Here is a 14,140-nt window from a genome sequence, read left to right as displayed (position 1 = left end):
TGTTGACCCTAAAAGGTTGATTTTGATGATGCAAAATAGTTGAGTCAAAAGTTGACTAATCCATTTGCTTTAAGTTTAAGTAATAACTTTCAGAAAGCAAAGAAGAAATTCTTTAGCCACTCTCAAAAAAAGATCATCCATCTGAAGCTCCACATCAAAAAGCTAACTCCAAAAAGGTCATAAAAACATTCTTTGGAAGCTCACAAACAAGCACTGTACATTTCATTCTAAGCCACCTTAGGAGTCAACCCCAATCTTGCAACGACTTGACCCCGATACACTGTTACTGACTAATACACTTTCACGAGCCGACTCCGACAGATCACGAGTCGACCCTAGAACAGTCTCAGAAAACATATAAAAAGCCAAAAAAATCATCACATTGATGAGTCGACCTATGAAGTACTCAAGCCAACTCTAGTGTAGCACTAGTCAACCCCAGATAAAAGCGAATTGACCCTTGAATGGTTATAGAAAAGAGACAAAAAGTTGAGAAAATCATCGTGTTGGCGAGTCAAGCCATAAAAAAGCCATAAATTCATCGTGGGCAACGTCGCCGAGGGTGGTAGACCCCCTTGTGCTCGGCGTCATCCTTGCTCTAGATGCGGATATAGAGGCTGCCATCAACCCAGCAAAAGGTACCATTGCCGTTGGGCATGCCGTCCTCCCAACTGCTATCGTACTTGTTCCCATTAGCGAAGACAAGGGAGCCTTTGCCGTGGAGGAGGCCAGCTCGCCACTAGCCAGCGTACTCGATGCCTTTGCGCTAGATGTAGTGCTCGTGGCCGTCCTGGGCGTCAGTCACCATTGGCGTAGGACTTCTTGTCGAGGTCGTGCTTCAAGTTCTGACTTTATTCCTGATCTTAATAAGACTTCTATTTATTGCAATTATGTCTCTTTCTCCAGAACAGAGTATGTACGCATTTTCAAGTTGTAAGGCACTGATTTTATTGGCTAATTTTATATTGATCATTTTATACCCGGACCCGAACCAGACCTAAATTTTTTGGGTTAGGTCCAGGTTATACATGGGCCCGACCCGACCCGAATGATCCATTGGGTCAAAATTATAGCTGTTTACCCGACTCGAATGACCCAATGGTTCAAAAATTGTAGCCGTGGACTCAACCCGACTTGATCTTCAGATGGGTTAGGGCAGGGTCCAAAATTAGGATCCGAATAAAAAACCAGATTGGCTCAGGGTCACTCCAGACCCAACCCGACCCGACCCATTTGCACCCCTAGTAACAGTATTTACTTTTTTCTATTCTTTGTTGTTACATGTTTCAATCCCTGAAACTTAAGGAAAAGATCCATCCAAATCTAAAATTGGATTGTGAATGTTTTGGTTGATTATCTAGAAAATCAACTAGGTTGATTATGAACCCAAAAAATAATCGGTTAAGATTTTGGTTGACTGCTTGAAAAATCAACTTGGTTGATTGTGAACCCGAAAAACAATCAATTAAGATTTTGGTTGATTGACTTGAAAAAATCAACTGGGTTTGGTTATGAAGCCAAAAAATAACTGGATTATAATCTGGGTTATAGATTATAGTAAAAATAACCCATCATTTATTTTTCTCTCTTTCATCTTTTTTTGTACTAAATATAGTAATTTAATATAGGATCTATATATTTTTTCATGCTAGATTAATCAAATGGACACTTAAGAAATCCTTTTAAGCGTGTCTTTCCATTTTTTTAACTACAAACTTGCAAACAAGGATATACAAATAGAGTTTTAGCTACTAAAGATTCTCTGATATTGATAGCAAGCCAATTTGTGCCGACTTTTGTTTTAAAGCAAACGTAGGGGAAAAAAATGAAAGGTACGGTTTAGGTTCTATACATAGTGGAAACTTACAGTTCCGGATTTGGACGATTGGACCATTATGTTCTATGTTTCACAAATACAAATCTCATTCATATATCACATCCAGGTTAAAAAAGTGAAGCAAAAATTTAGTATGTTTTCACCATGTAGAGCACCTACACTACATCCAACATAAAAAATGGAAATATTGTTAAGGAAAAAAATCAGCCTTACAATATTTTCGAGGAGGGGTTACAAAGTTTATTTTTCTTATTATATGAAAAAGTTCATACATATTATTTTGATTTTCAACGAAATAGATAGAATAACACTTCTCCAACATATTAAGGGGATACCAATTTTCAATTTTTAGGCCAGGACCTAGTCTGCTTTTCTTTTGTTTTATTTCTTTTCTTTCCCCCTCCCTTCTAGTGATAGCATTAATTTTATACTAACAGGAAAGAATTACATAAAATTACTTGTATAAATTCAATAATTGATGAAAAGAAATCAGTAGATTAGTCAAACGGCCCCTTGAACCCCCCCCCCCTCCTCTTTTGGCTACTCCTCTCCCTCCTCTGTGAAACCACAGCTTATCATGGGAATCAGCTAAATTGGGGTATGCTGAAGAGTTTCAACAAGTCATATCTCAACATTGGAAGCTCTTTGCAATCACAAAATGCAAACTAGCGTGCACACTTCGGTTTTTGGAATGGGAATATGTGAGTGGCCAAAAATCAAAATCACATATAAGCCGCTTTTCCTCCTACGTTCACACCTACATTTCAACAGCGGCAGAAGCCCTTCCCCGGTTTGTGACAATAATTGCAATGTTGCATACTATCCCACCGAGCAATATTGAATCTCTTATATTCAATGGTCAGCATTCCTACTTATTTCAAGGAATCACAAAAGACCTATCAAGCCATGACGATCTCACTCAAGCACAAAGGAAGAAAGTGGAACACTAGCTCGAGCACTGTAGAATGCAGATACTGGCATACAACTAAAACAAGAGATAATGACCAATGATATGAGTTTTAAAGTATGGATGAAACCATTTAGTAGGAATTCTGGTTGAAGAATCAATCATCATTCAATGTCCTAAAAAAATAAAAAAGTGGAATCCATCTCAAATTTGCTGTAAGAATGATTTGCATGTAATTTTTTTTTTGTAAACAAATGTATATACCTGAAGACAAGCAGAGGTACAAAGGTAAATATGGAGCTGTCAATGCAGCAGGATGAAAACAGAACAAAATCGGGCAAAAACAAACTGGATGCATCCAACAAGATAATAAAAATAATACATTATCTGGGGTGATGAGATAAATTACTTACAGAACTTATTCTACAACATGGAGTAAATATGGGATAAATATACAACTCTGGGCAGAAAGTATTCTTCACTAACCGCAATACAGTTTCCAATTTAAATTTTGTTACAAATTCTGCCATAGCTTTAGAGTGCACCATGAAAGAGTCCCTGTGCTTGTATATCAAATCAGTCAAAGCATTAATTAAAGATTTGGGGTTAAATTTGGTGCCCACTTTATGATCATGCATAAAGTCTACATAATCTGCAATGACATCAAAGAATAAGTCAAACTATCGCATGCAAAAATATTAAATTGTGCCAGTAACAATCAGAGAGTAGAACAAAACAATATGAAAAAAGAGAAAGCACATGCCAAAACTCTATTCCAATATAACCTAAACCATCGTTCCATGAAAAACAGATGCAAAATTTTCTATGATAAATGTATTCTAGTAATAAACACGAACCAATTCAAGCGACCATTGGTTTGCATTCTTAACAATGTACCTAGAAATGTGTTGCAGACATAAACTTAACTGGCTCCAAGTAGCATAATGGTGCAAGATTTTTAGAAATCTGAAATTGTAAGTATATTAGAGGATTTCATACACATTTGGATTTCCTAGGGAGCATCAGCAAATAAATAGCTAATTGAAGCAGAAAGTTTATAGAGTCCAAAAAACTTGTGGAAATTAATGGATTCAAGAATAAATGGGTTTAAACAAGGCAACTCAATCTTCAAGATACTGACTGGAACTAAAAAAAAGTCAAATTCCACTTAAGGTATGTTGAGGGCCAACACTCAAGATGTGGCAAACAAAGTCTTCATCAATTCATTTCTAGTCCCACATACATGCGAAGTTTAGAAGTACAGTATTTCTCACCCCTCATAATGAAGCATGGTAAACTTATATAGTCATACAGCTATGTTTTAAACCTGGTGAGTTTAATGAAAAATTGTTTTGAGCAATATATTTTAATGAAAATTTTATACAGATTTGTATCATATAAAATAATGGGAATAAACTTGTCACATGAAATCAGCTTTTGACAGGGCAAACTGACAGAATAGGATTTGGCTCTAAATGAAGCTAATGAGTGGTACTCTATGGACACGGATACGAGAATAAGAATCGGACTCGCGCCCAAGTATTTGATGCAGCAAGAGAGAAGAGGAAATACAAGGATACATAAGATAAATTATAATATAGACTAAATTATTTATACCTTTAATTGCTTGCCTAAACATTAAATATAAAAGGTTAAGAAGATGCCATTAATTAAGGCCTTTCGATAAACATGTTTCTTATTCAAACTTTCCAAATTAAACTAAGAATATAAGAAAAATAATATTTTGCAAAGTTATTTCAATACCTGCATTCTTGGCCAACACTAAAAATATGAATAACCATCTCTAACATGAAAATGGAGGGTCAAACTCATTATCAGGAGTTTCTCTCTAGCAATCTTTAAAAATGGAAACAATAGAATTTCAAAAATTTCCAAGTGTCGACTAGGCATTTGAGGCAAATACATATCCAATATGGATTTTTTGGAGCTATACATGAGTGTCTAGATAACATAGATCTACATAGTTGTGAATGAATGATGAAAGTGTTTATATTTGATCATGGATTTCTCTTGCTACTGTTCGAAATTAGAGAAGTGGAAGGAAGTCTTAGAAAGTGCAGAAGTCTCACTCTGCTCATCTCTCTATATAATTGGTAATGATATATTGCCTTGATTTTCTTTTGGAACTTTCAAATGACGCTTTGTTACCCAAGAAGCATGGAGGGTTCCATTGGAAATGGAACTGGATCTTGAGAACTTATCATGAATGGGACCCATTAGGTGTGGGTGGTTAACACAAAATCAGGGGTTGGAGAGGAAGTTTGGCTAGGTCTTAGATGGGAAAGGTGGGCCAGTGCTATGGCAATGGGGGGAAGCAGGGGTTAGAGGGAGTTTTGCCTATGTCATAAATGGGGAAGGGGGACTAGTGCTGTGGCAATGGGGGGCAAGTGCTTCAACAGGTCAACATGTATAAGAGGATTTCAGGAAAGCAGGTCTGCCCCTCGATATTATTGGCATCACCAATGCTAAAACAAATGTGGATAAGTAAGTGCACAAAACATAACCCCAACGAATATGGACCAGGACAATTCATTCGTGATATAAAATTTAAGCACAAACCACTACAAAAGAAGGAATAACTCCCGGCGGTTTTTTTTGACTCTACCGACGCTTATAAGCGTCGGCGAATTCCCAGCCCACGCTTCACAAAGCGTGGGTCAGACGTCGGGCAGATGGGCGTGGGTCGGGTTTAACCCGACGCGTCAAAAAGCGTCGTCGGTCTATCCCGACGCTTTTAAGCGTCGTTTGTTTTATAAGACTCCGACGCTTATAAGTGTCGGCGAGAACGTGGTCTATCCCGACGCTTTTAAGCGTCGTTTGTTTTATAAGACTCCAACGCTTATAAGCGTCGGCGAGAACGTGGTCTATCCCGACGCTTTTAAGCGTCGTTTGTTTTAAGACTCCGACGCTTATAAGCGTCGGCGAGAACGTTGGTTACTATGGTGTTAGGCCGACGCTTAAAAGCGTCGTTAAAGGCGTGCCAATAGTTTACATTCCGGTTGCTTTTTCCGACGCTTATAAGCGTCGGCATTAAATTTTTTTTTTAAAAAAATTTTTATGAAAGTAATTTTTAAGTACTCTGTGTACATTAAATTCTAACAAAACAATAGAAACAAATACACTGAATCACATATATAACAAAATACGAGTCACAAACAAGAACTTTGATTACATTCATATTATCATATTTGATTACATTGTACTTCAAAAACATTCTAAAAACATACAAGTGAAATTCCTACGTACACAATCTACAATATGTATCAAGGGTCGGCATCATCATCTCTACAATATTGTCATTAAGCTTGGGGCGAGCCCAGTCAACCAAGCTCTGCTCCTTGCTCGGGCGAGTCTTGTCCACAGACCGGAGTCTTCTTAAGCTCTGCTCTGCTCTTTGCTCGGGCGAGTATTGTCATTAAACATTCTAAAAGATATTGAAAGAATTCTTGCGACTGCAACAACAAAAATTACCATTTATTGGGTTAGATTATATAATAATAGAAAGTGTGTGCCGCAAAACTACAATGAGCCTTGAGGAAGTAGGGTTCTAAGAGTCATAAAACATTAAGTAATCTCCACGAACGTAACATTCACAAATTCACATGCTAACCTGTCAGCTATAGTAAAACAATTATAAGATTATCGGGTTATCGATTTCTATTGCATTAATACAGGCAGCTTAATACAATAAAAATATAAAAATCCTGTCAATGCGAGATTCCAAAGGCTTTGGTCTGTACCAAATGGAACAGATAAAATAAAGAATGTGCATAATGTTGGTAACAAAGCAGAACATGAAATAAAAAGATATTAGGGGATCATGTACCTTCAAGGAACCAACAGTAGCATTTTGAGGAATCTCAACAAAAAGTTCTGGCACCTTGAAGGACTTGATGCTAAGTTTCACTGAAAGAAAAGGACAGTACACCTCAGAACCTTGTCATATCAGGGTCAAAACAAAGTGAACCAAGTCAAAGATTTAACAGGCATCATTATTTCAGGTTGCTTATTATATACCTTGGTAATCTCCTGATTCACATGATGATTTTTGACCTGTTGCTGAGGATAATGCACCATTCGCTGCAAAAGCTATGTTATTATTTCAAAATTCAAAGTACTACCAAAAAGGTCGGAAGGTAGGTAGCACGTGTAAGTAGCTTAAACGATACCAACCTCCATGTAAAGTTACTGGTGAATCACTTGCTTCTACTTTGATGCCACCCTTTCCAGGTGGGTTAGATATACCTTCACGAAAGATCCCTCCATCAGATGCTGACATCGAGCAGCGCTCGAACAACTTCCTCCTCTTGAATGAACTCCTTTGAGTTCTTTGACGTGTGCAAGACATTCTCCTGCTGCGGAAAAATGGCTTCATTTCTACATCTGGTAAGAGAAAAACATAGAAAGTCTAATCAATGGAGGCAAGTCACCCGTAAGTATGTGTTTGTGTGAGAGAGAGAAAATTATATGTCACATACATATGCAGGTATATGTACAATCACACACGCACGCACTAACATAAAATCATGAATTAAGATACCAATATTACAGAATTCGTACCAGTGTTGGAAAGCTCCCCATCCGTCGACATAGTTGGAGCAGCTTTCCAATACTTAGATGCCAACAGCTTCTTTATCCTACGGTCTCCTATACATGGTGCCTTACAGGCAATAGTGGTGATGGTGCCAGAATTAGTGCACCCTGAGGAATTTTCGTCATCATCTCTATCTACAGAAAATTTCATTCCATCCCTACACTTGGGAACAAAGCTATTATACGGAACATGATCTCTGCAAGGAGGCACTTCAGCACTGCTGTCTGAACTAACCAAAGCAGGAGGTTTGGCATCCAAATCCATCAGATCCTCCAAACTGTACATATCTGGAGAACTCCGGGCTATGAGATTCCCAGTAATTCGCCGTTCAGCTTGGAGTGGAGTCTTAATTCCATCTCCTTCACACACACACGATTCCACAGAACCAGGAGAGCACCTCCGAGCGCCGCATTTTTGGGCGGTGGCACTGGTACCAAGAGAATGTCCGAATTCACCCCTAATAATTGACTCCCCAGCAAAAACAACCTTGTTATCAGACTTTATAAAGGCAGATGCAGGTGAATTTGTATGGCCTGGAGAATAAAAACGTTAACAGACATCAAGAACTGTGTATGGTAAAATGTTGAAGAAAACAATATTAAACCAATGTAATTGGATACATTCAATGCATTAATACATCTTACTATGCGCAGGACTTCGAAAATTATAGAAGTGCTCGGTCATGGCCAAGGAAAACCATCTGTAGTTTCAACTGTTACGCAACATGTTATATGGGAACATAGGGTGAGGTTCAATCTAAATATGCATCAAGAAACAATATGATCAATAATTTGAAAATGGTATCAAGTGATCCGTACGTACAAAGTCGTCCATAAATGCCAATCTGTAGTGATCCTGGGACAAGCTGGCAATCACAAAGCATAAGCCCTGCCTCCATGCCTGTTCCATTCAGAAAAAAGATATTGAAACAATCAGAAAATATAGAATATCTTGTCCACAGACCGGCGTCCTGTTAAGAGCTCAAGAAGGACAACCCCGAAGCTGTAGACATCACTCCTAGCTGTCAAGTGACCTGCTCATAGAATAAAATATGATTCAAAATGAACTCACAGCAATTAATTAGAAAAGCAAATGAATGGATGTTGCATTCCATTCTAACAATGAAGGAAAGCGGAAGAAGGCATATAGGTTTTGATAGATTCTACTTATCATGTTGTTCAAAAAAGATCTCATGATCATCATACAAGATTAATCAAAGGAATCTCCAAAATTTTAAAAACATACAAGTCAAATTCCTACGTACACAATCTACAATATGTATCAAGGGTCGGCATCATCATCTCTACGAGTAGATGAAGTATCATCAACCTACAAGAAAAAAAAATATTTTAGAAACTAAAAATACGAAAGTCATCACGCTCATACAAGAATACATTATAATTACATAAAATATTCAAATAGATTTAGTTATGTACCGGAGGAGCAAATCTCTGCAAAAAGGATGAAATATGGTCAAGCTGGTCCTGCAAAGATTGTATCTTCAACTCTTGGCTTTGCTTCAACTCAGCCATATCAGTCATATGACTCTGCCTCATCTCCTCTATCCTTGTCTCATATGACTGCTTTATCTGTGCCATCTCTGTCTTCAAACTACAAACCTCTGCAGTGCTAGTACCTTGTCTGGCATCTTGGGTATATCGGCTCACTGCAGACAGCTGAGTGGGGGTAACTCCGATACCGTAACCCCTCACGCGACCATAACGTTCTGGGCCCATCAATTCGGCATAGACCTGAGCCTCGACACGACTGGCCGCGTCGGATGATGATGACTCCCCGATGCGCTCTGAAATAAGATTTGTAGCTCTTTCCTATATCTCTCTCAAAAAAACAAACAGTCACATTAATAATTTAAAAGAAGTAAAATTAATTAAAAAATTATGATAAAATAAAAAATGAATACATAATACATACAACTATATCTCTCGACTCGTTCCGGACAAAGCTGCCATCTCGGTGAGTGTGGGTCATCTTATAAAACTCTACCTCACCAGGCTCCCTTCCATGCTCTACTATCTACACATATGGAAAGTATATGGGCAAACTATATATCATGATACGTGTTATATGTTAGTAGAGTTTCAAATAGTTTCAAAAGAACTTACGAATTCATTTCTACGTCTCGCATAACTCTTCGAGCCTGAAGTATGAGGAACTGCTTGAGATGCTCGTGCAGCTCTACCAATATTAGAATATGTCTGCCAAAATAAAAGCACACAGTATAATATGATTCAATGTATATATTTGCAATCTATATTAGTAATAAAGATAATAGAAGATATTGAAACAATATACATGACCTGTCCTCTTTCAGAAAATCAGTAGTGAACAAGCTCCCTCCACTGCTGAGGGTATACATCAGGAGGAGTCACACGAGCAACCTCCTCCTCTGTCATACCCTCGTGCTTGAAGTCCGTCTTCAATTTTGCTTTATATTCTTTCCATTTGTGGTTGAGGGACTTTAGCACCCAATCATGGCTCTCTGGAGGGAGTACAAACTTACCCTACAACAAGGTACAGAATGTTATAATAATATTAAACCTCTAAAATAAAATTATGGTACAAAGCAAATTAACATACAGAAGGTGTCGAATTAAAAAGAATAAATTCAATTCATTACCTCTATAAGTTTAAGAAGCTCAACCTTATACGAAGGAAGCATGTCATTCCACTTCGTATAGTTGAGCGGACACAGCTGACCCTTGCGTGCAACCGATCCTAAAAAGCTTGATAGTAGACTTCCAGCTCTATTGATGGGCTGCCCCAATTCGTTGCATCGGATGATGATCTTCTCACCCGGAGGAAGCTTCCACACATCCTTTGCTTGAGTGGGTCCCCGTCTCGTCCTCACCGTCCCTTGTCCATCTATTAAAATTAAATAAAATATGTCTTAAAAAGTTGAAGACAAATATGAACATAAAATATGAACTTTAAATCGAATTACCCTGGATCCGGAGCTCATCCTCCGGGCAATCAGCAGGAGGCTCGCGCTGAGATCCTGACTCGTGCTGCTGATGCTCACATGGCTGCTGGGACTGTAGGGACTGATCAGAAGTAGATCCCACCTGAGAATGCTGGAACTCCACATCTCTAAATCGTCTCCCTCGGGGCATATTGTTACCTGGTATGCACAAAAAAGAATCAATATTTGGTTAAATGATAAATTTATACTAAATAAAGTTCCATTGTCATGGAGGCATCATCATCTTGCTAGAAATTTTAATGCTTTCATGGTCGTAAACATATTACTGCATGGTTGTAAGAATTGAAAAGAATGACATCAACTTTTGGTTGTTAGACTTGAAAAGAATGAACCAAATTGGACACGACATGCTACATTATAGATGTTCTTTTTGCTCTGAAAGAGACCACCAAGCTCAATTAATTGACACCACAGTTGGAGAGCATACAGAAATGATATCTGTATTCAAGATGAAGGATATATGTAAATGCAAGTGGGCAACACATACTATGCTATTTTAGTTCTTTTTGTCATGCCACTGCTTCCACTTGTCTAATCCTTGGAAATGAACATTTCTTTTCTTTCTCAGGGCATATATCAGGCAGCTAAGGATTACTGAAAGCAAAGAATCTCTACATAAAAAACAAAGCGAAGAATCTCCGAAACATGGATTGATGTTATGTATGGGAGAATGACTCACCTGCAGATATGATACTGTTCTGTAAATTACTTAACTCAATTGTCCAGAAACATTTCTCTGTTTTTGATAAATAAAACTTTTGACTCTCTTCTATTTCTTGCCAACTTGTGTACTTGGTTATTGGATACAAATGTTCCAGCCAACTTGTTTGGCACATGCATTCTCTGTGTTTGTACAGGATTATGAGTCGTGCTTGATGTAATATCTATTGTAGATGAGAGATGCCTAATGTACAAGTTAACTTATTAACTTATTGTGGGTTGAGGGTGTTCTCTATTGCTTTGCATTTTTGCTGCTTAGGATTTTAGTCTTCATCTGATGGCAAAACTAAATATTGTTTTGAGCAAGAGAACGATCTGCAGTTGTTTGGGGCATTACCTATTTTCAGTGCTTATGAAGGCTGCCAAAATGTTTTGGGACTATTTGATGAGTACAAGTCAGAAATCTGTGAATCTATTGAGTGGATTGCAGTTTGCAATGTTTGTTGAGGTAGGTGTATATAAATGATTGAGGTACTTCAACTGCCTAAAACTCACCATTAATGGCCTCCAAAGTTACATCTGGAACATATATGATGAAATACGCGCTCTTGCATCTTAATGTCCATTTATAAGGTAAAAAAACTCATTCTCTTTGTAAATAACAGAAAATAAATAATTCTGCGGCTTTAATTCATAACAAATTTAAAACTTAATGTCCATTGCGCCACGGATCCTGATGGGAACAAGTTATGTTTAAAACTTTTTAACATTTAGAACCTGTTGATCTGAGGGAGACTTGCAAGGCTCTAGTTACGAGAATTCAGTAAGATTAAAAAGAAACTTCTATTTAGTCATATTAGGCAGATGATGAGTAGCATATCTTTGTATCTAAATTCTCCCAAAGATCCTTACCATGTATCTCTATCGACTAGAATACGGTTCACAAAGAGTATCGGTATTATTTCCACCCAATATATATTTCTTGGCATATAGTTTTCAATGAGCATCTTAATCCTTACAAAATCTGATAACTCATGTTCTAGTATAGAGATAATGTAGGGGGAGAATCTTTATATGACCAGCTACTTAGATTGGGGTGCCTATGCATCAAATAGTCAAATTCAAACTCTCCATATGATGCTGTCATCATCTACTCGTCTTATTGATCCTAGAATTCATATTACATCTCATGATCCATCATATTCGAATGCAGAAGATTAACATGAAGTCACCATCAATGCCACACCAACTATACTTAACAATAATTTTCATTATGAGGGAGCACTCTGCTTGAGAAAAAGGTGAAGGCATTCTACTGCCTAGTTGCATTTGTTCTTACAAGTTTTGAATATTTTATCTCTTCAATACATGTAGTCCAAGTAACTGGTAAAAGTATGTACAAAAACAGGCATATAAGTCTGTGTATGTGTGGAGAGAGGGAGAGAGAAACAGAGGGAGAGGAGTAGGAGAGAGAGAGATCACTTTCTCTTATATTTGCATCCTCTTTTCATTCAACATCCCTCCATGCAAGCTCTGGTAAAAAAGAAATAAATCAGATTTATTTTAAATGAACTAATTATTGGTATAATTATCATCCATTAGGTACTCCTTTCTCTTAGAACACATAAAGCTGCAAATCGAATATTTCAGGCAAAACTCATGCCTTATTATTTTTCATCTTCATCCTAAATTGTTCCCTTCTCTTTACTAAGTCAAGAGACTTAGTGTCTTTTTTTCCCCCTCTATACAAGGGAGCCCATAGCCCAAAGAAAAAAAAAATTAGTGTCTTACATACAACAAAGGCAATACATCAACTGAAATTTTATAGAACCAAGGATTGATCCTGATATGAAACCTCATGATAATTATTTGCTTGAGTTGCTACCCAATCAGCAGCTTGATTAGCTTGTCTAGAACATAGAATGCCCGAATACTAATTGTCGCACACTTTCATAGCCAAAATCTTTCAACAGTGAATTAACATGCAATCTACAAGAAGGATAAAAATTTATCCATGAGATAATAGCAGCTGAATTCCCCTCAACCTATACTTTTACGATAACACCTTCTTAACTCATACGTCATTTGCAGAGTTTAGGTCCGATCCAGCCTTACAATTACGGACATCACGATATCGGTCTTAAAACTTCCATAACATAGTTCCTTTGGAGGCTATTCTCACCATTTAAATTTTCAACTGCATGGTCACCAATAAGTTTTCTTCCTTTTGACAATAAAATGATTTTGATACTATCTTCTAAATATTTTCATATAATCTGGAGGAATTTATTGATCTTTGAGTACTATAATTTTCATGCAATGGTGAATTGAAGAATAAGAGTAACAATTGAATGTCCCAGGCTGAGCACGCAAATGCACTGAGACATAAAACTCAACACTGAACCCACCAAATAGGATTAAAGCAGCAAACTCGAGCAGAATATACCTCTAAATTTAACATAGCTTTGAGATAAACAGCCATCTTTGTGACTGCGGCTTAGCCTAGCTACTGGCTTGCCGCTGAACCTTTAATTCATAACAAATTTCTAAGGTAGGTAGCTCTTGGCTGAAACTATCTACCACAAAACCTAAATTGACAGAGAGAGCACGGAAGGAGACCTAATCATATTTTGTAAATTGTCCCGCAGTTTATGCCCATGGCGAATAAAGATCTGATCCTAAACAATAGGAAGAAGACTAAATGAACGTGACCACAGTTTAAACCCATGCTTCAAATCCTCAGACTTTGATATATTACATACCAGAGAGGAAAATCGCAAGGCTTAAAATAAATACATGGTTGAGGATACTAGGATCACTTACCTCAGGCAACGGCGAGGTCGACGGTGGCCGAGTAGCTAGGGCTCGGGATGGAGGATTGATGTCGGCGCGCAGCTAGGGCATCGACCGAGAGAGGATGGGCAGCAGCAGCAGGAGGAGGAGGAGGACGAGCAGCAGCAGCAGGAGGAGGAGGAGGAGGACGAGCAGCAGCAGGAGGAGGAGAAGGAGGAGGAGGAGGCTTACCTCAGAGGAGAAGGAGGAAGACGGCAGCGGGGAAGCACCGGCTCGCGATGGAGGTGGGAAGTCGGCGCGCGCACAAGTAGGGCATCGACCGATAGA

The 14,140-nt window shown here is 38.1% G+C and overlaps 2 protein-coding genes and 1 long non-coding RNA gene across 5 annotated transcripts in view; all 3 read right to left on the bottom strand.

Annotated features, from left to right (window-relative positions):
- Positions 1–3,145: 3,145 nt before the first annotated feature.
- Positions 3,146–14,140, bottom strand: part of LOC148715472 (uncharacterized) — a 31,926-nt gene continuing 20,931 nt past the window's right edge. Inside the window, exon 2 of the long non-coding RNA XR_015972402.2 lies at positions 3,146–3,396. This is a non-coding gene — a long non-coding RNA (uncharacterized LOC148715472). The remainder of the gene's footprint in view (positions 3,397–14,140) is intronic.
- On the bottom strand, positions 5,920–8,257 carry LOC149768819 (telomere repeat-binding protein 1-like). Its single transcript, XM_089927392.1, has 6 exons — positions 8,182–8,257; positions 7,326–7,892; positions 6,939–7,148; positions 6,783–6,845; positions 6,592–6,671; positions 5,920–6,217 (listed from the first exon to the last, which is right to left on the bottom strand). Exons 1-6 carry the CDS (start codon positions 8,255–8,257, stop codon positions 6,086–6,088), a joined length of 1,128 nt encoding a protein of 375 aa, XP_089783518.1. The 3' UTR covers positions 5,920–6,085.
- Positions 8,038–10,536, bottom strand: LOC148700584 (uncharacterized). 3 transcript variants are annotated; one of them, XM_089926465.1, is made up of 10 exons: positions 10,322–10,536; positions 9,998–10,242; positions 9,678–9,881; positions 9,483–9,575; positions 9,292–9,393; positions 8,796–9,188; positions 8,624–8,688; positions 8,355–8,392; positions 8,182–8,259; positions 8,038–8,071 (listed from the first exon to the last, which is right to left on the bottom strand). In XM_089926465.1, the coding sequence occupies exons 1-3, from the start codon at positions 10,488–10,490 to the stop codon at positions 9,696–9,698; spliced, it is 600 nt and encodes a 199-aa protein (XP_089782591.1). In that variant the 5' UTR covers positions 10,491–10,536; the 3' UTR covers positions 8,038–8,071; positions 8,182–8,259; positions 8,355–8,392; positions 8,624–8,688; positions 8,796–9,188; positions 9,292–9,393; positions 9,483–9,575; positions 9,678–9,695. The 3 variants fall into 3 exon arrangements, with proteins under 3 accessions (XP_089782591.1, XP_089782590.1, XP_089782588.1); XM_089926464.1 differs by lacking the exon at positions 8,038–8,071 and having other exon boundaries at positions 8,091–8,259; XM_089926462.1 differs by lacking the exons at positions 8,038–8,071; positions 8,182–8,259 and having other exon boundaries at positions 8,294–8,392.

This window comes from Phoenix dactylifera, chromosome 1 (genome assembly GCF_051530095.1).
Source record: "Phoenix dactylifera cultivar Ajwa chromosome 1, Ajwa_hap1_PhDact_Kaust_v1.1, whole genome shotgun sequence".
In the NCBI taxonomy this organism is placed as follows: domain Eukaryota; kingdom Viridiplantae; phylum Streptophyta; class Magnoliopsida; order Arecales; family Arecaceae; genus Phoenix; species Phoenix dactylifera.
The sequence above is the reverse complement of the archived record's forward strand: the minus strand, read 5'-3'. Positions and strand labels throughout refer to the sequence as shown.